A 22,297-nucleotide genomic window follows, 5' to 3' on the forward strand; every position below is an offset into this window, starting at 1 on the left:
GATACCAAGCTATGTTTTTATTTGCTCACCGTATAACTGAGATGCCTTCCATTTGAACGACATCAATGTTGATGAGCACTGGAGACGCGGTAAAGGAATATGACCCCAAGTAACCAGTGGTGGCCAGTCTGGCCAGTTTTCCAGGAAAGACACATTCGAGTCCAGCAATGATGTCTCTCTGCTCTTTATCTCCTATATAGCCTTATCAATGATGATTTTTGTAGGTTGGTATAATACAGTGTTTCATTCTAAGAACGTGCTTATTTTTAGCCCGTCTATCGTACTTGACACAGCTATCAAAGACATCATAAGATATAGGCTGTCTGCCCCTTAAAATCTCTCACTGTTCTCCTGTCAATCAAAGTATTTCAAGACAGGCTTGATACCCATTCTGCAAAAGAAAAATGGCCCAAGATGTCTAGCAAGACACACATTGCTCGTTTTTGCAACCAAAATATTTTAGAAATCTATTACATTGGTACCATTCCTTTAGAAATGGGGATTCTAAAGAAAGGTTCAAGGTGAAGCAGTTTACATGTAAGGCTCTAATCTTCCTGACATGAAAGAATCGTCTCCAAATGCACAACCTACATAATTCACTTAATAGAGAAGTTAGGAGAATCGAGTAAAAAACGATGACACGAACATTTTCCACCAACCCACTGTGTTCTAGGTTAACTGTATGTAGACGAACAGCATGACTTTTCGTTGCACATTTAAGTTGATGTCCCACAATATTCCAGTTTTTATATATATTATTGGGAGCTACCAAGTTTATTGTTGGTATAAAAAGTAATTTCTCTTTTGGCATTATCTCACGTCTCTTGACAGACAACAACGTTAATTGGCCTTCTGAAGACAGCCAGGCTCCTGCGTTTGGTCCGAGTCGCAAGAAAACTGGACAGATATTCCGAGTATGGCGCCGCGGTTCTCATGCTGCTAATGTGCATATTTGCACTCATCGCACACTGGCTGGCCTGCATTTGGTATGCAATTGGAAATGTAGAAAGGCCCTACTTGATACACAAGATAGGCTGGCTCGACTCTCTTGGCGAACAAATAGGAAAGCGTTACAACTACACGGACCTCAGCTCTGGGCCGTCCATCAAAGACAAGTACGTCACGGCTCTGTACTTCACCTTCAGCAGCCTGACCAGCGTTGGATTCGGAAACGTCTCTCCCAACACCAACTCCGAAAAGATCTTCTCCATCTGCGTCATGCTAATTGGATGTAAGTAGTATTGCGTGACTCTATGTCATTAGGAAATAATGTTATCTGTCGGCTTCCCTGAGTGTACGACTAAGGTGCACATGCATCAAAATAGACAACAGCGGTTCTTTAGTTGCGATTTTCAAAGAATTGCAATTAAAGAATCGCTATTGCCTATGCATGTAGGAATCGCAAAAAAAATTGTGATTCCTACATATTCCTTAATTGCGACTTGGAATTGATTCCCATTCATTCCTATGGGCCTAGAGGCCCACAGGAATGAATAGGAATTGCATGCGCAATTTGCGAGTACCCAATAGGTACTCGCAAATTGCATCTGCAATTTCAAGGGTGCCAAAAGGACACCCTGTTGCACCCCTGAAATGACAATTTATCCCAAGGGCATGTATGTGTGTAACATGGGACTTTGAAAAATGCACTTTAGTGCATTTTTCTAAGAAATCGCAAATTACCATCAACTTTAGATTGACGGTAATTAGCGATTCCTATTTGCGAAATCGCAATTTTTTTTAAGCTTAATGCATTGCATTTAAGGAATTGCAATTGCGGTTTTTGCATTGGGATGATGCATCTCAAATGCAAAAATACCGGTCGCAAAGGGGCAGATTCTGAGAATCTGCCTGTTTGCGACCGGTTTTTTTCGTTGATGCATGGGGCCCTTTATGTTTATTTCTATGACAAGCTAAAACATTATGTAATTGGAATCAGCAACGACTTTTCATACACAAAATATGGGCCTTGAAACCAAAACCAATTCCAGCAAAATGGTACATATCTGCCCCACACTGGAGAAGGTAGCAACTACAGTGGTGTCAAGTAGACTTGGGTGGGTCATAGCATCCGTTGCTGCTCTAAAAGAACCCCCTTAGCCTTCCAGCCCACCGGGCGCATTGAAAGGTGACATCATGGGCAGTCGGGTTTCAATGAAATTCAGGTTTAACCAAAACTATGAGGTTTTGGTCTGGTGACATTATTCATTCTTCACAAAGGTTATCTTGGATTACCAATGCGTAGTTTATGATTGGAATTCTCTTTTTTAACATTACTAGTGTACTGTTTATTATCACTGCATGGGATTGTATTACCAGTGCATGGATTTGTTACCAGTCCATTAGCATTTTCAAACTTTTGGTTTCGAAACATGAATGTGAATCTTTAATAGTGGCACATTGGCTTATGTGATCATAAAGTATAGCCGCAGATTCCCCTGTCTGAGGTCAGAAGACTAGGGGCGCTGGTAGTTCTTGGTATGGGTGTAAAAAATGTGAATAATTTTCTTTCACGTAATATGCAAAATTTTAGCGAAATGACACAGAATTACGAGTAATTGTGTGAATGCATATCTGTCATTTTGCGTTAGATTTTAGTGTGAAATGCACCTGCACTTCAATTTTTCTCACGAGGATGCATGTAAGAAATGCCCTAATCTGCTTTCCAGAGGGCATACCACTATTGGGATAATGCAGGGATGGCCACATCCATTCTGTCTTTACTTTTTTTTACAATTTCCCTAGAGTTTTGTGGGCTTTCTACCAAAGTGTGGGCAGATTGGGGGCAAAGAAATATTGCTGAGGCTTTTTGGGGTGGGGGCACAGGCTGATGCCAGTGTGGGCCACCCCACCCCTTCCTTTTCTTGTTTTTCTTTAATACCTGCTGTCTTTAATGCCCTTCTGTCTGCTGTATAGTGAGGCAAATTCTCCCAACCGTGCCCCAGGGGCAGAAAAATGCCTGGAGGACCATGCCCCCCTCCCTGGCATCTAGTGGATGGATGGATGGATCCCTACTTGGGGATCACATTCTATCCTTAAGCAGGGATCCACTTTGGTTACAGATACAGTTGGAAGGAGTCCATTGTCACCTTTCCAGCAGCAATGACCTGTGCAGGTATGTGCACGGGGGGGTCGGGGAAATGTCGACAGACAACAGAATAGTGTAAAGTAAATGAATAAATGCATCATATTCCGTCGTATTTCGACATCTCCCCGCCCCTCTCCACCATGCTTACCTGCATCGTCTGTTGCTTCTTTCCAGCGGTACCTGCCCCACACAGATTGGTGCAGTGTTAAGCCCCTAGTACAGATCAAAGTGAGTGCAAACTATGACTAATGCTTTCACTTTGTTCACTATGACATCAGTGCATCACCACAATCAAAAAGAATCAAACTCAGACATGAAGGAAGCTACTCCCTGATGTTCCAACTTCGTTTTAAAAAAAGACAATCCTTCTGATGTAAACAAAAGTAGGATTTCCAGAAGAACCGTGGTGAATGAACAGTTCACTTCCACCACATATTTTCAGACCCAATAATGTATCACCTGGCACATGGTCTGCCTGAGAGGTGTGTTTTTATTTATGACAAGATATGTATTTTCTGGTTTGTTTATCTTATGATATCATAGAAGAAAACATGCACATTTAGGAAATTGCTCCTGTGTTGAGAGTTATGAGTCCATTCTGCCTTAGGCATTTATTTGCCACTTTGAATCTATAGCATGGTTGATATCTGCTGTTATCATACATGGACTGAGCAAATATGGTTTATTTTATAATGTTTTCCAGTGATCCTCATTTATATCAGGACTCTAAATTACAATACTGTGAATGAGAGTATTTTATTTAGAAACAGAATCCTTTATTTTCTGTCAAAGTCTTTCCTACTTTCAACCCATATGTGCATGCGACCATTATAAGTGCCCTCATGCTACTAAGTACTGCAATAGTTTGCCAAATATTGTTTGCCTCTCTAATGTGGCCTATACTACTCCTGGTCTTTTTATAAAATGGGAATCTTAAAGGAGTTGTGATGTAATAATTCTAAAAATGTTTGTTTCCTATCCCTCAGACCATTCATGACCCAACCAATCAGTTTAATTATGTTAGTCATTATTAGAAAGTTTGAAATTAATTGAAATGTTACTTAGAAAAGTATTTATGTACCTTCCCCACTTCTTCAATAAGGGATGAAAACTCAGATTTCCCTCTCTGTTATACCTGTTCTGTGGAAACTGTTGGAGCGCACTGTAAATGAAAAATGTCAGACTCATCTGTCTCAACCTTGTTGCCTGATAGAAATATGACCTCCCCGGCAGTAAAGAATCCAAAGTATTTTTGTTGCTATTGATCTATCGAGATTAAGCTGAAATGATCATCAATGCACCATTTGAATTTCTCATCAAGAACCGAATGTTTTAAATTCTTGTGGAAACACTTACAGCAGATAGAGTAGTTATAAATTATTTTTCATCGGTACATATTTCTCAAATCAAGTCAAAGCAAAGTTATTAATATATAGTTTATTAAAACCATTACAAAAATGCCAGAACATACTTCTTAAAATACTTTGGAAACTTCAAAAATCAAGACTGATTAATCACTTTCTATTATCTGTCATTTCCTTTCTCTCTAACTGAGAGCCTTCATGCAAATGCCTAAATTGATAGAATGTTTCGCTGCTCTGATTTCGAGAGTGTTCTTGGGCATCACAAAGTTCATTATTCAAACATTAAGATCTTGTAATTTCTCATTCAGTTATTGACAGGAACCTTAGATTTCTATTTGAAGTCTCTCTGAGATTTTTTTGCATGTCCTTGTAAATTTGTTTCTAAACAATGAAAATTAACTTCAGAGGTGCACCATATTTATCTCATTACAAAAAGTCAAAGGCATATTTAAAAGTTTCCATAATAAATGTCAATCTTCTCTTGCTTTTCTTTTCTTTAGAATGCTTCACATGTACACAGCGATAACAGCCAACGTGTTTTGTCTATATACAAATGGACTTCTTCAGGGCTGGAATATAATAGATATAAATAATATATAAAACACACATATATATATACTAAAGGCAACAATTATATCGCATAATAATACAAACATCCTACGGAATTAATATATACAGATTAACAAGGACATAAAACAATACATTATTCTAGGACTTAAACATAATATCCACTAAAGAGGTGAACATTAAAAATGCGAAAAAAACAGTAACAAAATGGTGAGATGAAGACAATTCTACATGTACTAAAAACTGAATCATGAACTTGTTACTCAATGCATAGAGTGTCCCAAAGTATTTTCACACCAACATTTGGAAAAGTCAATAAATTCCAATTATAGAAAAATAAAGTAGGATCATGTGTTTGGAGGGGATGTCACCCAATTCATCTAATATTCCACAATGCGTTTATGAGCCAATGACGAAAGATTTCACATTAAGACTTGTTGGAAGCAGAACCCATAGAAGAGGTAAGAGGAGGAGGAGATAAGACGTCGGAACGGGGAAGAGGAGGACACAATTGTATACATATCACAATAGTAGTAGGGAATTCAACTGAGTAATCTGTACTCACAATATCAACACAATATTCATATATGGTTCAGCTATCATTGCAGATGTGAGTCATCCTGGAACATTCAGTCTGGCAATGTAGAGAGAGAGATAATAACACAACTCTATTTCACAATCCTGAACACACCTCACATCCATGGACCAAAAAGATGTCGAAAGATAAGATGTCTATCGTGAGTTGGAAAATTATTAATTGGTGAGCATCCAATGGTACCTACCACAATATCACCAAAATAAAATCCTTCACCTAATTTATTCATCCTTATTCATGTAAATCCTTATTCTGATTTAAGCATGTGGAGGAAATGGGCCAATGTGCCCATAACAAAGTACCTAGAAGTACGAAAAGGAGATGTCTAATCATAGTGTATATGATGGCACAGCCCTTCATTCATAAAGTGTCAGCATATCCATCATGGACCTAAGTATATCCATGTATATTGCCCATAGCCTGTTCATGAACTTCATGTGTGTTCAACCTTGAGGACATCAAGCAACTGCCTGATGTCCCACCAAAAATTAATAAAACATAACATATCAAAAAAACAGAATCTCAAAATTCCAAAAAGAACCAGTGAAAAGGACATATCATGTATGCATCAAAACGTGCAATAAAATTCCTACATGAAGGTATCCAATAGTTATTTTGAGAAATCTGGGTCCCAAATGGAAGTCCCAGGCTAGGCTAGCCTACATGTTGTAACTCAGTAAACATGATCACTGATCAAAGACCATAACTGCACCCTAATAGCAGGGCAAGAGCAATAAATGTGCGTTCCACACACATATACCCTGGGCACAGTCACTGGCCCATAAGGATTCCCCTATGCCAGTGTCAAGGCCGAGTGGAAAACCTGCACCCTCAATTGGAGGAGTTGTCGCTTCCTCTTGACTATCCACATGGAAAAGAAAGAAAAAAAATGAAAAAACCCACATACCCAATTTGGGAAATTGTCCTAGCCTACTGACTGGCTGAATGGTTTGGAAATTCCTACTACAATTGGTGTTTTTAAACATGATCATGTCACCAAAATCTAACCACTTGGGTTTTGGCTCTTCATCTGGGGTAGAATTTTCTCGCCCCCTGCCCTGTAGAATACCAACATATTGTCTATTGTCTCTGTGAAAGTGTCAGTGAAATGGCTATAAAGAATGTTTTTTCAGATTGAGTAATATTTACTTATTCTCTTTTGTGGTCTGGAATTTAACAACAATTTCCAGTGCAATGCTAAAGTGATTACCTATTAAGTAGAGAGAAGAGTTATACTTTATTTATTTGTCTTCTGAAATTTAGCTCTAATGTATGCCAGCATTTTTGGGAACGTGTCTGCAATCATCCAAAGACTGTACTCTGGGACTGCAAGATATCATATGCAGATGCTTCGAGTAAAAGAATTTATAAGATTCCATCAAATTCCCAACCCTTTGCGACAGCGACTAGAAGAGTACTTCCAGCATGCTTGGACTTACACTAATGGAATTGACATGAACATGGTACGTAGTTCTTTCTGCAAACATTGAGGCAAGTGGTCCAAAAAGATATAAACTACTAGTATGAATCTTCTAGCATAGTTTAATGCACATGCTGAACTGATAGGTATCTTATTTAGGCATCATACTAATGTTAACAATGTTTTATACACCTTGTTCATGAATTGTAAGAGACTGGAAATATTAAGCCCCTAAGGGGTTATGTACATCTTCATTTGCTTTTTTTCCTTTACACCTAAGAGTAATCCTATATATACAGTATACCAAAATACCAGTTACCCTATTGAACATCAGATGCTATTTCTACTACATATCAACCTGATGAGCGCACAATTGTGTTTATTGAAACTGAGATGTACTTCAGTTTTGTTTTATGCTTTCATCTACATAAATCATGTGGCTGCCAACATTTACCTGACATGGTACAACAGGGTAACCGCCTTTACTAGGATGCCTTTGCCAGGCACTGCCTTTATCATGCAGACTTTACTATGCATGCCTTTAACACACATGCATTCATTTGGACTAATAACTTTGGCATTGTTTGACAAATCTTCACTCAATTTGGTAACCTAGTACACCAATCACTTCGGCAGCTGTTTGGAAAGTTTTGAGGTGATTCAACTAGCGGAGACCGAGAAAAAGGGGATCCCAAACTCATTTTCACCATGCAATTTCCAATAGGTATTGTAGACATGACTACAGCTCGAACAGCTGAACGGAATTACACCAATTTTGGCACAAAGCTAGCTCTTGGTCCAGAAAGAGCCCTTTTTCTATTTTGGAGTAAATCTGTTCAGCAGTTTGGAGTTATTAAAGAAAAATATTTATTTATATCTAGAGGCGCCGAATGCTCCACGCATCTGGCAGATCTCATGGCAAGATCTGATTGGCAGCCAACATTTTAACCTGGAAGTGTTGGCAACCGTCTTGAGACTCAGACTGGCCAAGTCCCAAGAAATTGTTTTAAAAGAAAGAAAAGAGGGCAGGGTGGTCCCCATAGGCCTGGTGTGCGGTCACAGAGGGACCCCGCCTGGGATAAAAAAAACATGTAAATTTCCAGAGGATCTAAAGGATTTTTTTTAAAAAAGCTATCAGCACGGGTTGTTATTCGCTCCCCGGGTTTGCCAGGTCCCAGAGGAAAATATTTTATATTTGATTCGGGAGGGGGGTGCACGCGTCCCCTCTCCCCAGGCCAATTTCAGCCCCTGTGACTCCATCCCCGGGGCCCAGCCTTTTATAATATTGGGAGGGGGAACAGGGCCCCCTCCCATCTGAATTCGGTCCCGGTTACGAACACCCCCTGGCGTCTGGGTGAAACACTGAAAGGTAGGGGCACACTGTCCCACTACCGGGCTCTCGGTTGGTGGGAGCATTTTTAAAGCTCCCGCCAGGCAAGAGCAAACACTAAGGGGCATATTTACAAGCTCTTATCGCCACCACAGCGTCACTTTTTCTGATGTTTTGACATAACACTGCCTTGCTAATAAGGCCCCGTTTCACGCTATACTTAGCGTGAACGGGGTGGGCTTTCCACCAAAACACCTATTGATTTCGATGCTACCCCATATTTGGGTAAATATGGGGCAGCGCCAAAATTATGACCAGGGAAAACCAGGTCTCACCCTAGAGAAACAAGGAGAAATGTTTAATTTCTCATCATCTTTGTAGTTCCTATGTGGGGTGCATTGTGCAGCAAAATGTCATTGATTGTTTATGCGCAGGAAGGTCTCCCTCCCTGAATATAAACAATCATAAAAAAAATGACGTTTTGCAACTTTTCTAACTGTAATAAACTTATATTATGGTAAACATATTTTCTCAAAATCGCGTCGGGTGCGGCCTCCTTGCGCGCTCAGTGCGCGCTTGCCATGTGACCTTAAAAAAAGCTTTTGATTGGTTCATAACATTTTCCATTGTAACAGTTGGAGGACCCCACCCATTTTAGTCATTCTCTCTACACCGTTTGATGAGAGACACCTCTTCTGCTTTCAGAGCTTTTTTTAAAACTTTTTTGCTGTGTACACATATCTTATAGTACACACAAGATGCAACGATCATCTTGATCAATAATCATGCTCAGTACAGTAGCCTTTCATGTGTGATAGCCATGCATCTGAAACGTTACATCAAAAAACAAATGTGTGTTACACAATGCCCCTGGTGTGTGTGTGTGTGCGCGCATTATTGTGCTGCCTTTCGGCCTGGGTATTGGTGGCTCGAAGGGGTATCATCAGCCATGGGCAGAGTGCACATCCTAGATCACATGTGACAAACAGTAAAGAGTAATGTTTAGATTTGTGTTGCAGTATGCTCTCTTGTCAGGCTTTACCAGTATAGAAGTGTGTCATCTGTGAGACTTTCAGATTCACGTTTGACATGCATTGCTTGACTGTAATGAGCGTTATCACTGTGTATGACGTAGCCTCACTTCTGATCCTCCCTCCATCTGAACACATTCACATGTGTGCGCTTCGCGACAGCAACACTTTCAATAATACCGCACACCATTGACATGCGTGTCTGTGCATATCCACAAGCTTGACAAAGACATGTGATGTTGTCCATTCAATGTTTTCGGACAGCATCTCATTAGCGATAGTTGCTGCCCTCCCGGTACATGCTACATTAATGTAAATTGCGCATTGTGCGATGTCAAAACTGCAACAGGGACACACACATAAGTACACTTCCTGCCCAGGCAGGAACTGAACAACGCCCAGGTCCCCGGAATAATTATTCACACCCCTACGCTGGTCTGGCGTACACAAACCCAGCCCACTTTGCGTACGTATAAGTAGGATAACAACGACACCACATGTCCCAGTTCTACCACACTGCTTCAGGTGATATGGCTGCATCCACCTCGGATATCACAATGCGCAATAAAAAAAAGGGATCCATGAGGTGTACATCACCCTGGCAATCAAAACTACATCTGAATTGTGAACCCTGCTGGCCGCCGTGTTTGGACACCGACCAATGACAGCAGATGAGCAGTGGGGCCTGCGTGCACAGGAGCTGCAATTGAGCACGGTGCAGTGGTAGGGATGGGGTGCATCAGCCTGGGTGCACAGGTTCAAACAAGCGATGTTGCAGTGCGTAATGATGTGATCACTGACCTCATTCAGTCACATCTATCTCTCATTTTAAGGACCCACTGGACCATACTGTTGGCCTGAGCCAGCAGGCAGCGCTGCCCTACAGACATGTGGCGTTGGCTTTTGGGGCACTGTAGTGAGCTGATTACTAAGTGTACATGAACACAGGCATGCCCAACTGCATTGCCCCCGCACATTATCCTTCTAGCATGCTCTCTGTTCCTTTGTATGTAAACGTTGGCATAATATTTTATTATTTACCCTTGTGTATTCTCGTACACTCCAACTCCTCTTTGAACCACGATTACCACTAACAGTTGGTAGATCGTACTTCAAGAAGGAAGGATGCACTCAACTGGTGTTCTCTCTTAAGCTTGAAATAAACCGTCATTTACCTTAAGACATTTCTACCATTATATTATTGCTCCCTTTTCAGACACTGAGTTAGTTGCACGAAAAAGCATGCAGCAGGTGCTCAACCGGTGCTGATGCTCTGGCCTTTCTGACACCTTCCATCGTGGTATCAAGACACCGTCCCCGACCGGAGACCTGCTGTGCCACCCTGAGAGCGGCACCCCGGAGTTGGAGCTCGCACCGGCACGTCGTTGGACACACCGGTTGTGGCAGGTGAGCAGTGAAGCCTCGGTGCGCAGGAGCTGCAATTGAGCACAGTGCGGGGGAAGGGGCTGGGGTGCAGCAGCCTGGGGGCACAGGTGCAGACAAGCGATATTGCCGTAGATAATAATATAATCTCTGACCTCATTCATATCTCTGTTTCATTTGAAAGACTTGCTGGACCGCCCTCTTTCTCACGGACCCCAGCATCCCTGACACACGGGTGACGGGAGGTGAACAGTGAGGGCTGGGTGCAGTAGGCCGACGCTCTGTCTCCTCCTCCCTCTGTTCTTTTGACTCTCCCTCCCCTTCTCCCTTCCACCCACTCGCTCTCTGTCCCATGCTCACTTTCTTCCTTTCATTCTGACAACCTTTCTTTTTAGGTCTCGCCTAAGCAGTGCGCATGCACTGCTTCGGAGACCTTTAGTCGTCGTGCAACTCTTTTTACAAAGCGCATACTTGTGCTTTTGGCGGCATACGGCGTGTGGGATGTGCTTTGAAAAAGAGTAGGATGCACGATCTCGCACCCGCTCATCACCAGCGCACTCACTCAAGCGCCTCTGAGCACCAATCGCGTGCTTTTTAAATTTTCTTTTAGCGCGCGCGCACACAACTCCCGGGCTTGTTATTTCATTGTATTTATTTTGACGTTTTTAGAGCGCCTAAGTGGCGCCTAACGAGAACCTCAGGGCGCGTGCTAGTATTGCCTCTTTTATGATGCCAGCTCATGAGCGCGGCTTAAGGCTGCCTCTGGTCTGATGCGGTGAGCCAATGGTGGTGAGTTTGAGGGATAGGAACTTCATACTGTGAGCAGGAGCCAGTGTCACGTGGCAGGGTGCCTTGGGTCAAAGGGCAAGGAGCCTTTCGTCTCGTGCAGAGGGCGCTTGCTTGAAACGTACAGTGCGCAGTGCTTTAAGTGGGCTGGGTCCCTCCTGGTCGTAGACCTGCCAGCAATTAACAAGCATTTGCAATGCAATAGGTCTCACATTTACACGAGTTTGAGCTACTGACAATGCAAATAACAATGCCTTTTATTTTTGTTTTCGTTTTTAAAATATCAATAAAAGGCATTGTCATTTACAATGCTAATAGCTTAAACTCGCGTTAATGCGAGACCTATTGCATTGCAAATGCTTGTTCTCTTGGACATGGCACACATACTTATGTTTCTTTTTTCTCTTGCAGGTTTTGTACGCTGTTTCGGAGGAGTCAAACCCACTTCTTTCATGTTTTACTGTTGCTCGAATAAAGTTACGTTTCCATTTATTTATGTTGTTTTAATAAAAGTTATTTTTTTACCAATAAATAAGTGAGTAAGTGTATGGGTCTTCCTTTTCTGATAACACTTGTCTGTAGTTTATTGTGAAAATCGGCGGTTGATAGTAGGTTATGAGGGAAAACATTTTTAATTTTGCGGTGCACCTACCAAATATAAACCAAAAGACGATTACATAAATGAAGCCCGGGTAATTCTACAACGACAAGGGTTCTATCAGTGTATCACTTTATAACCCCATGAGTACTGCCCGTGTGATTTCAGAACCAATAAGGCACTGCCGAGGGCCACCAAGGCTTCAAGGACTGGCGAGGCCCACCCTGCATATTTAAGTAAAGCCCCGGACAATTCCTAAAGAATACCCAGGGAGGTGTTGATCCCCTAGTCTGCGAAACGTCTCTGTGCCCTCCCGCGCCTATTTTACATGTGAGATTAAGGTCCCCAGTGCTGCAGAGACCCCGCAATATAATAATCGGATTGGCCCCGGAACATTACCCACCAGTGGGCTCATTTAAATGAACGGGTGAGACCCCACTTCATTTTTTTTCTCCATTTTTACCATCCGGATCCGCTTTATTGAAGCGATACAAGGTTTTCCTCCTCTCGCTTCAATGAGGCAAACAAGAATTTACTATCACAGGGTGGAAGCAATGCTCCCGCCCTATAATAGCAAACATAAATGTCCCACGGATGCACACCCCGGGACATTGTATGACCAGCGCCTGGGAGGTGGCGCTCCATAGGGCCATGATGCATTGGTTAATGCATAACTAAAGAATTCGTATAAACGCATACTAACACTACTTGCACACTTGTAGTACAGCAACCAGAGTGTAGTGAAGAGGCAGAGGAAGCTCCAAAATCAAAAAATATCAATTCTAACAGAGGTAGGATCACATAGTTTGATCAGCCGATGACCCTTGGGTGAGTAGAAACAGCTTCACCAAGAAAATGGGTCTTCAGCAGAACGCAAGCAAGCTCAAAATCTTGGTGAGTGCTGCCCTCTTTTTACCTTCTCCCGCTCGTCGCCAAATTTGTGAAGAGGAAGACAGCAGTGGATCCGATAAGTAGATTTATTGCAGGAAAAGAAGACAGCCACCAACAGGACCAGACTGCAAGGCAACCGTCTTCTCCAGCACCGTGTACAAACTTCCCAAGATTCCTCTCATGACAGACCTACATTCAAACATTACATACTTACATTATAGCAGCATTACATACTAACATTCTACTATGACTTATATTGGAATACTACACAGAGCACATGACTTTACAGCAATGAGCTCATGGTTTCATCCACGAGTCTTGAGACCGGTTTGGGTGAGTAGTTCGCTTCTCACTCCCTGTATTGTATAAACGCAAACTAACACTACTTCCACAGGTATGCTACAGCACCCATAGCACATCACTTTACAGCAATGAGCTCATGGTTTAATCCCAGAGTCTTCAGACTCTGTGGCTCAATGATTAGAGCGGCAGACCCTGATGCAGAGGTCTAGCCCGGGACCAGGGTTCAATTCCCCGCCTCGGCGGGTCTTGGGCTCAAAAATTCCACGGACCTGATAATTCTTGCCTCGGTGCCATTCTAATCATGGAGTCCCACTCTGCAACTCTGGGCAATAGCTTGCTTAATCTCCACAACGGCCCCCACAACGCTAAGGATGCCTGGCCTTCACCTTGGGGGTGCCCAGGAGTGGACGCCTCACAGGGAAAAGCCAGGATGGGTTCCACAGCGGTATTCGTACAAGCGCCGAGAGGCCTCCGGGTAGTCGTGCGCTATACAAGTATCCATACATACATTCAGACCAGTAGGGGTGAGTAGTTCACTTCCCACTCCCTGTATAGTATAAACGCATACTAGCACTACTTACACAGTTATTCTACAGCGGCCAGTATGCTACAGCGCCCACAGCCCATCACTTTTAACAATCAGCTCGGTTTGGTTCCCGAGTATTCACACCGGTAGGCGTGAATACTTTGCTTCCCACTTCCGGTATAGTATAAACGCACTGTAGAGGTCAGTAGTTTGCTTCCCACTCCCTGTATGGTATAAACGCCTACTAACACTACTTCCACAGGTATGCTACAAACACCAGAGCACATCACTTTACAGCAATGACCTCCCGGTTTAGGCTCTCAGTTTCATACCCAAGTGTAGCAGCATCTCATCTCAGCACCATGTCACTCTTAGCAACACCGCACTTTCAGTCCGGTAGGAGTGACTACTTCGCTTCGCACTCCCCCACAGAGGTTACAGTGCTCCTTTCCTCCTGCTTCCTACTCTATTCACCCTTTTTCCACCTTACTCGTTTCAACTGAATCACAAAATGGCTGCCAACACTTTCTAGTTGCAACTGCTCGCACCGCTCGCAGCCAATAAGCGGCAAGCTCGTGATGTCTCAGCCAAACAGATGGCAGAATTCCCAAATATCGATATCTGTAAATTTTGATATCTCTCTAAAACTACTGAACGGATTTACACCAAATAAACAAAAGTGTGCTTTCTAGACCAAAACCGTTCTCCCTGCCAAATGTGGGGTCATTCCATTCACCCGTTCGACCTGTAGCCTTGTCTAAAGTTTCCTATGGAAATTAGCATGGAGAAAACATGTTTTGGGACCCCCCTTTTTTTTGTCCCCCCTTGACGAATCACCCCCAAACTTCCAACATAGGGGCTTATATGAACAAAGAATTAGTTTAGAAAATTTCATGAAGATTCATCAAACGACGCCAAAGTTATACGCAAAATAAAAAATGCTCTTCCTATGGAAACTTGGTCCTAACTATAACTACCTACTGGCCAGTAGGTAATATATATATATATATATATAAGGTATCCAACAGTGCATGAGTACGCTCTCAGGAAGGAAAGGCAGACACGATCATTCCCATCACCAGTTTAATGCACACGACGCGTTTCGGCAGAAGCCTTGTTCACGTGAACAAGGCTTCTGCCGAAACGCGTCGTGTGCATTAAACTGGTGATGGGAATGATCGTGTCTGCCTTTCCTTCCTGAGAGCGTACTCATGCACTGTTGGATACCTTGGATTGATTTTCCGGTTTTGCTCCACCGGAGCGTACGCCACTCTTCGAGGGTCCCAGCGTTCCAGTAGGAGCTCTGTCTTGGAAGGATATATATATATATATATATATAGTTAGTGCCGTTAGTTATAGTTAGTGCCGTGCCGTGCACGCACGGTGGGCACGCGGTGCGCTACGCGCACCGCGTGCCCACATTACGCTAGATGGGCCATGTACGCACGATGCGCTTCGCGCACCGTGCGCACATTGAGGACATATGATGCACTTCGTTTTGAAAGGTAATATTTTAATTTTTCGTAATTTTTATAAGCCATGCACAAATGGTGCCCTTCGGGCACCATTTGCACATGGGGTGGACAGAGTGTGGATAATTTTTTTTTTTATTTTTTTTTTTTAAATATTATAGTTTATCTCATCTGTTATAAGCAATGCACAATTGGTGGCCTTCGGCCACCAATTGCACACGGGGTGGGGAGAGTGTGGATAATTTTTTTTTTATATAATTTTTTACCGTACGCGTACGGTAAGCGTAATCGGCGAAATTACCGAAAAAAAAAAATTCTGTTTTTGGCCTTGGGGGATCTTTGCGGACTCCCTCAACACGGCTATGTGTGTGGGAGCTGTCTAAACAGCCCCTTTACATGTTTTTGTGCTTTGTATTTTCATCATCACTCTCAGTGCGAGAGAGAAAATGGCGGCCGCCGCTTCCTGGTTTCGGCCGATTCGAATGTTTACTAAGATCTAAGAGCCCATCAGAATCGCGCTCGCGCACGCCACCGTACGCGTACGGTAAGCGTACCGTAAGCGCACCGTAAGCTGGCTCAGATATATATATTGATTTAAAGGCTATTTTCTCAGAATCTACTGAACAGATTTACACCAAACCTACAAAAGGCACTTCCTTGACCTGAGGACTACCTCTCTGCCAAATTTCAAGTAATTCTGTTCAGCCGTTCGGGCTGTAGCCCTGTCTAAAGGTCCTATGGAAAAATGCATGGGAAAAACGCGTTTTGGGACCCCCCTTTTATCTCAGCCCCCGCTTGACGAATCCCCCCGAGACTTTCAGGGTAGGAGCGGAGCGTAGCGCCCCACCTAAATTCGCGAGGATTCGTCGACCGGCGCCAAAGTTATTCAAAATAGAATGTTGCGGATTTCCTATGGAAACGTGGTCCTAACTATAACTACCTATATATATATATATATATATATATATATATATATATATATATATATATATATATATATATATATGGAGAGAGAGAGAAGTTTTGCTTACCTTATTATATTTGGTGATAAAGGCATCTGCATGGTAAAGGCACGCACGATCAAAGCTGCTTGTAAATGCATGTGTGGTAAAGGCGTGCGTTGTATCGTCAAACAACCATACAACTTCACACTTTGATTCTTTCCCACAGCAGTGATATCATGGGCCATGGTGTTTTTCCTTTCTGCTTTTTTTTATTGTACTAAAAAATACACTTAACATACCTAATTTCATAATTTTGCATACTTGTCAAAATCTAATATTGCATTCACATTTAAACCTTGATATTAACTTTAGCGTGGCATTATTAGATGCAGTTTAAAAGGTTTGAGAATTCTTCCAATGTGCTTGATCAATTTTTGATAGTTATATTTTATGTATGATGGTTAGCTGTCTGTGTCTTGGTATTTCACCCTTTTAAATTTCTATCTCCCCAGCTTAGATGCCTTTAACTATTCATTTTCTCACCATTTTATAAATTAATCTGACAGAACAAACATCACAGTCCCAAATTGCAACCTGACCCATCAAGCTAATTTGTAACATAATGGCATAATCGGCGGCAGTGCCATACCAATACTGCCTCTGCCTACTGTGACACATCTGTCACTGCAAATCATCAAACTGATATCCTAGTCTCAGAAACTGTAGGTATGTTGAGTAGCACTTCGGTATGAGACTTGGGAACCTGCCCTCGATGAAGCGTGATTAGTGGTAATGTTTGTTTTTATGTTTGTAAGGGAAATAGGTGGAAGCAAAACAATGTTCTGAATAGGATGAGCAGACATTAATTATGATGAAAGCACAGTAGAAAACATGAAGTTGTGGAGTAGAAGAGAAGAAAATACACAACAACAATGGGGAAAGCCAAACATTGCCAATATGATTTGAGGAGCTGTGCATTAGAAATGCTTCACAAATGCACCTTAGATCCCGCTGTGATCTGAAACACGTCTGTCTAATAGACTTTACATGTATCTGATATGGTCTTGTATGATCTGGTATCTGATATGCAGGTCTAGTTATCTGCAAAGACTGTGGGTAAAGTCTTACGGTGTGAGTATTTTTTCAATGCATAGTGTACAGCAGCTTCAATAATCATTAGAAGAAGAAAAGCAAATCTTGCCCAGTGATATCCCTGGATGCCATTTTCCAAAAGTCACTGAATCTACAACACATTCAGCCATGTAGATAGTTCACTCTTTTTCAGTGTACCAATACCACAGAGCATAGAAAACCATGTGTCCCAAATGCAACTGCAAAATGTCAATCATTGTTTCCAGAAGTCCTCTCATCACAGTTACAAGCTCTAGAACCCCTAGTTGTACTGAACTGATGGTTGGCAATGTTGGCAATTGGGCTGGTAGACAATAGAACACCAGGGTGTGCTGAGCAAAACTCTGAAGCCTCTGTAAATCATGTGGAATTTAGAAGCAATTGACATAGTATTGAGAAAGAACAAATCCATGATGATCTTTTGCAGAACCCCAAATGTATCACCTTTTGGGTATACTAGGACATGTATCAACATCTGCATCAATACATTGTTTAGTTAAGCCCCCATTTCCTCCTTTCTTCTTCTAAACTTGATTACCCAGCAGATATTTGGCATGCCTCATTTGCTTTTTCTCCTGTCTTAATGCGACCTGCATCCACTTCTCCATTTTCTTTATAAACCTTTTCAGAGTGGTCTGCTAATACCACAATGAACCTAGCTATGTTTATGCTTAGGCAAGAGTGAAATACATTTTTCAGTCTCTGTTCTCAAAAGTATTTATTAACAGTAGGCAAAGGACAATATGGAGGTATTCTTTACTCAGTTCCCTCGGTCAAAATCAGAATAGTGTTTACGATCCAGCTGCATCCTGGCCATACTGTTCTACACCAGAAATCTAATAGGATCCTTATAGATCATGCACTGCTCTGATTCCAAATAAGCTCTGACGGGCCCAAAAGGGTTTCACCTTCATGTTTAGCTGGGTGCACAGTAAACTGTTAGGCACCAGAAAATCATGCTGGTCTTATATGAATGAGCACACATTTGAGAGGAGATTTGTAGAAAATATACAAAAAAATCGTTTGGTGTCTCAGAGACAGGAAATAGGTCACTTTCTGAATGGATAGAATGGTGTGGGATTCTTGATTTGACAGGTGAACTGATGCAAGGCACGCAGAGGTGGTACCTCAGCCAAACATCCATTTTGCAACCTCTCCGCCAAACTTTATGCCCTACATGTTTTCATAGCCTGTTAACAAGGTAAACCCTAAAGGAATTTGGCTAAGATGTACGAAATCGCATTTGTGATTTCCTAATAGCAAATTTTAGCAATTCGCTATGAGGAAATGGAAAACCCCAAAGTACAGCAGCGTGTTGAGACTGTTAGCGATTCCCAGTGGGTCGCACATGGACCTGCCTCATCAATATTCGTGAGGCAGGTCGCAATTTGCAAACCATTGTGAATGGGTGCAATCACATGGAAAGTAGCCAGCTGGGGTCAGCAGAACGCCACCATGTCTGTGATTGCTTTTTAAATAAATCAAATTTTTATTTTGTAATGTAGCCCGCTTTCCTTAAAGGAAAACTGGTTGCATTTCAAAAATAAAAATGAAAAGCTACCTTTTCATTTTTTAAGAGTAGGCAGTAGTCCGTGGGAGTAAAGATTAAGAGTAAAGAGTAAATCAGCATTTTATAGGTCTGGAAAATGTGTAGGAATGCTATATATTCTGCAGCACTTCAAGTATGCTCGTTGTGCATCTACATATGTAAGTATTATTTCTCATTTTTATGCGGACCACTACATGGTCATGTAGCGAACTGACATGACGCTATGGCAAATACGAGCTTTTAAATAGTAATGGCCACACCTCTTGTATGGAATCATACCAGCTGCTTACACAGATTACATACACAACAAGCCATAGCAAAAACTGTGGGCCATAACAAAAACTCAACAAAACATTTTCCCTGATACATTGACCTTACCTATCAGGGTCATGTTAAGTATCACCTCGGGTTACACATACCTCCTAAGCTTCTGCTTGCTGTTATGCATGTAGAGCTGGCGAGAGGCAGAAGTATCACTTTGTGGGTCTATTTCAAGACGACTCCTTGTTTAACCCAGAGGTGGGGTACCAAATCAAGGGAAATGTAGTACCCAGCTATATATTGTTTGTGAAGTCTTTTGCATGCGTGGAAGTATCGCGTTAAGGGTATATTTCAAGACAACTCCTTCTTTAACTGAGAAACAGGGCAGCAAATCAGGGGAATGTAGTCCCCAGCTAGATACAGTGTGTGAGGTCTATCGTATGTGTGAGTTCAAAATTAAGCATCCAGTTACACGCAAAAGAGTCATAGGCTGTAAGGTCACAGCAATATATAACGAGATATGATAGATGAGATAGATAGAGCGAGAGGTAATCTAGCCTTGTTGTCTCATTGCTCATTGACAAAGGAACATAGGATATGTAGTCTTCAAATTCAAAAACTCTAGCCAAAAACTTAAAATATATACCAGCATGAAATCTATACTGTTGTATCCACAGAGGAGTTCACAATCAGTGGTACATAGTGTAGTGGCCTAATGAATATATATTCTCATAACTGTGTATTGTGTTAATAAATATTAAGAGAGGATCAAGGATGGAAATCCATAAGTTGCCTTCTATAATTATAAACATATATATATATGTTGATATATCCGGTAATTCCATCATTACAGCTCTACTGCATGCCTCTTCAGAGAGAAGACCAATGAATGCAATTATTTATACATTTTTGGTGACTTCTAAGTCTAGAGATCCATCAATGTTCTCTACAGAACAGTACTGCGTCCAACTGGCCCATTTGGGTGTTGTAATTAGGTCTAACTAAGACAATCCATTTAATTTAACTCTCCGTATGGCCAAGTTGTAGAAAAAGTATTATCAGTTTCATATTCGTTTTTTTACACCTTATTACAATTTATGTTCACCTATCCTGATTCTCACTTTGTGAGTAGTCATAGCCACAGAGAATAATCTGCAGGGAAATATGATAAGGTAAATGACGCCCCATGAATTACAATTCGTGTAATTGTGTATAACCCATGGTGTCTTCAATCCAATGTCAATCTGTGTAGTGTATTATGTCAAATTATGAACAGAGCAGGTCCCACATGAAAGTGTGCTTGTCCTTGGTTTCCTGTCCGCAAAGTCTGTTGGGTCTCATGCTGTATTCTATTCTGTAGTTTTGTATGGACTAACATGTCCCTGATATTTCTACTGTGTTTAAATGCAAATATAAGTCTCTCTTGTGGTTCCTCTCCTATATTCAAAATGTGCCAATTGCTATTGATTGACTTTTTTACTGTGTCTGTTAGGTGGATGTAAGTGTTGACACAGACCAGTCTATCTGATTTTGGTTTGGGGAAGGTTTCTAACCAGGTCTCTGTATTGTTATTGCTGACCCATGTAGCTGCTCTCTGGATCAAGGCTCTTGGATACTGTCTCACTCTGAGGTTTTCACTCAAATTTTCCGCATGTTGTTTGCATTTTGCAACCTCTATACAATTTCTCCTGAGACTCAAAAACAGACATCCCGGTAGGTTGTCTCATAAGACTTGTGGGTGAAAACTGTTGTAGTAAAGTACTGAGTTCTGGACAATAGGTTTCTTTTGAAGACCTGTGTAAATGCCACCTTACTTGGGATACAAGAGGAGGTCATAAAACGGGAGAGTCATCTTACTGTATTTACTACTGAATCTTAAATTCATATTCAGGCTGTTAAGCCATCCTGAAAAAAGCATCTAGGGATGCAGTGCTTCCCACACAGATGACCAGGGTGTCACCAATGTATCTTTTCCACATATTAAGGTTTATGTGGCAGGGATTATTCGTTGAATAAATATATGTGGTTTCAAACCAGTGCATATACAGATTCGCCATGCTTGGGGCACAGGTACTGTACAGTACAGTTGATCCTGGAACAAGAAAATGTTTTCTTTCATAGCAATGGAAGCACACTCCATTATAAAAGAAGTAGGAGTCAGATCCTCCGGTGTCTGCTGTTCTAACAAAAGTTTAACAGCGTGCAAAGTGTCATCCTTCGGTTTATTGGTATACAATGCTTCAACATCGTATGACACTAGAGAGTGCACCTGTGCATCAAACTGACAACAGTCAACAAAAAGAATAAGATGTGTTTATTGTTCTGTAGATATGATTGCATCTCAGTCACCAGTGGTCTGAAAAAACAATCAAAAAATTGTGAAATGGGTTCTAATAGGGACCCAATGCCAAAGACAATGGGCCTCCCTGGTGGCGCTCTTTGTTGTTTATGGATCTTTGGCAAGATGTAAAATGCTGGAATTTTCGGATGGATATTGACAAGAATTTCAGCTTCACTTTTAGTGATCCAACCAGATTCTTTGCCTCTCTCCACTAGGGCAGTGATTCTTTTCTTGAATCGTGGTGCTGAATCTCAATGTATAAGTCTATACTTCTTAGAGTTACTCAATTTTTGCAGACATTCTGCTTGATAAGTCTGGGTGCCTAAGATTACAGTGGCTCCATCTTTATCCGCAGGTTTAATAATAATCTCTTTGTCAGATCCTAGTGCTTTCAGGCAGTTCATCTCCTCCCTTAAGAAGATGAGGAACGGTTGTTTTGCCTGTTTCTTCAAGTTCTCGAAATCCTTTAGCAAGGCTTTCTCAAAGGTAGCCACTTCAGTTGGAATGAGATGTAAAGGTTGATTGAAAGTGGACGTATTTCTCAGACCTGTATTGGAAACAGTATCTGCAGTGATGCTCTCTTTCTTGTCAAAAAAGAATGATAGTCTTACCTTCCGGAAAAAATCGGCTAGTTCTTTATATGTCATGAAATCATCTCCCAAATAGGTGGGAACAAATCCCAAGCCTTTATCCAAAACCTTAATTTCTAATGTGGAT

General features: G+C 41.7%; 1 protein-coding gene across 4 annotated transcripts in view; it reads left to right on the top strand.

The window, feature by feature from the left end:
- The window catches only part of KCNH7 (potassium voltage-gated channel subfamily H member 7), a 1,410,086-nt gene that overhangs the window by 1,111,993 nt on the left and 275,796 nt on the right, over window positions 1-22,297 (top strand). For all 4 annotated transcript variants that reach the window (XM_085645418.1, XM_085645417.1, XM_085645419.1 and 1 more), the window contains 2 exons: window positions 832-1,231; window positions 6,878-7,077. In XM_085645418.1, the coding sequence (XP_085501544.1) occupies window positions 832-1,231; window positions 6,878-7,077 (600 nt within the window). The remainder of the gene's footprint in view (window positions 1-831; window positions 1,232-6,877; window positions 7,078-22,297) is intronic.

Source organism: Triturus cristatus, chromosome 3_1, assembly GCF_964204655.1.
Source record: "Triturus cristatus chromosome 3_1, aTriCri1.1, whole genome shotgun sequence".
Taxonomy (NCBI): Eukaryota; Metazoa; Chordata; class Amphibia; order Caudata; family Salamandridae; genus Triturus; species Triturus cristatus.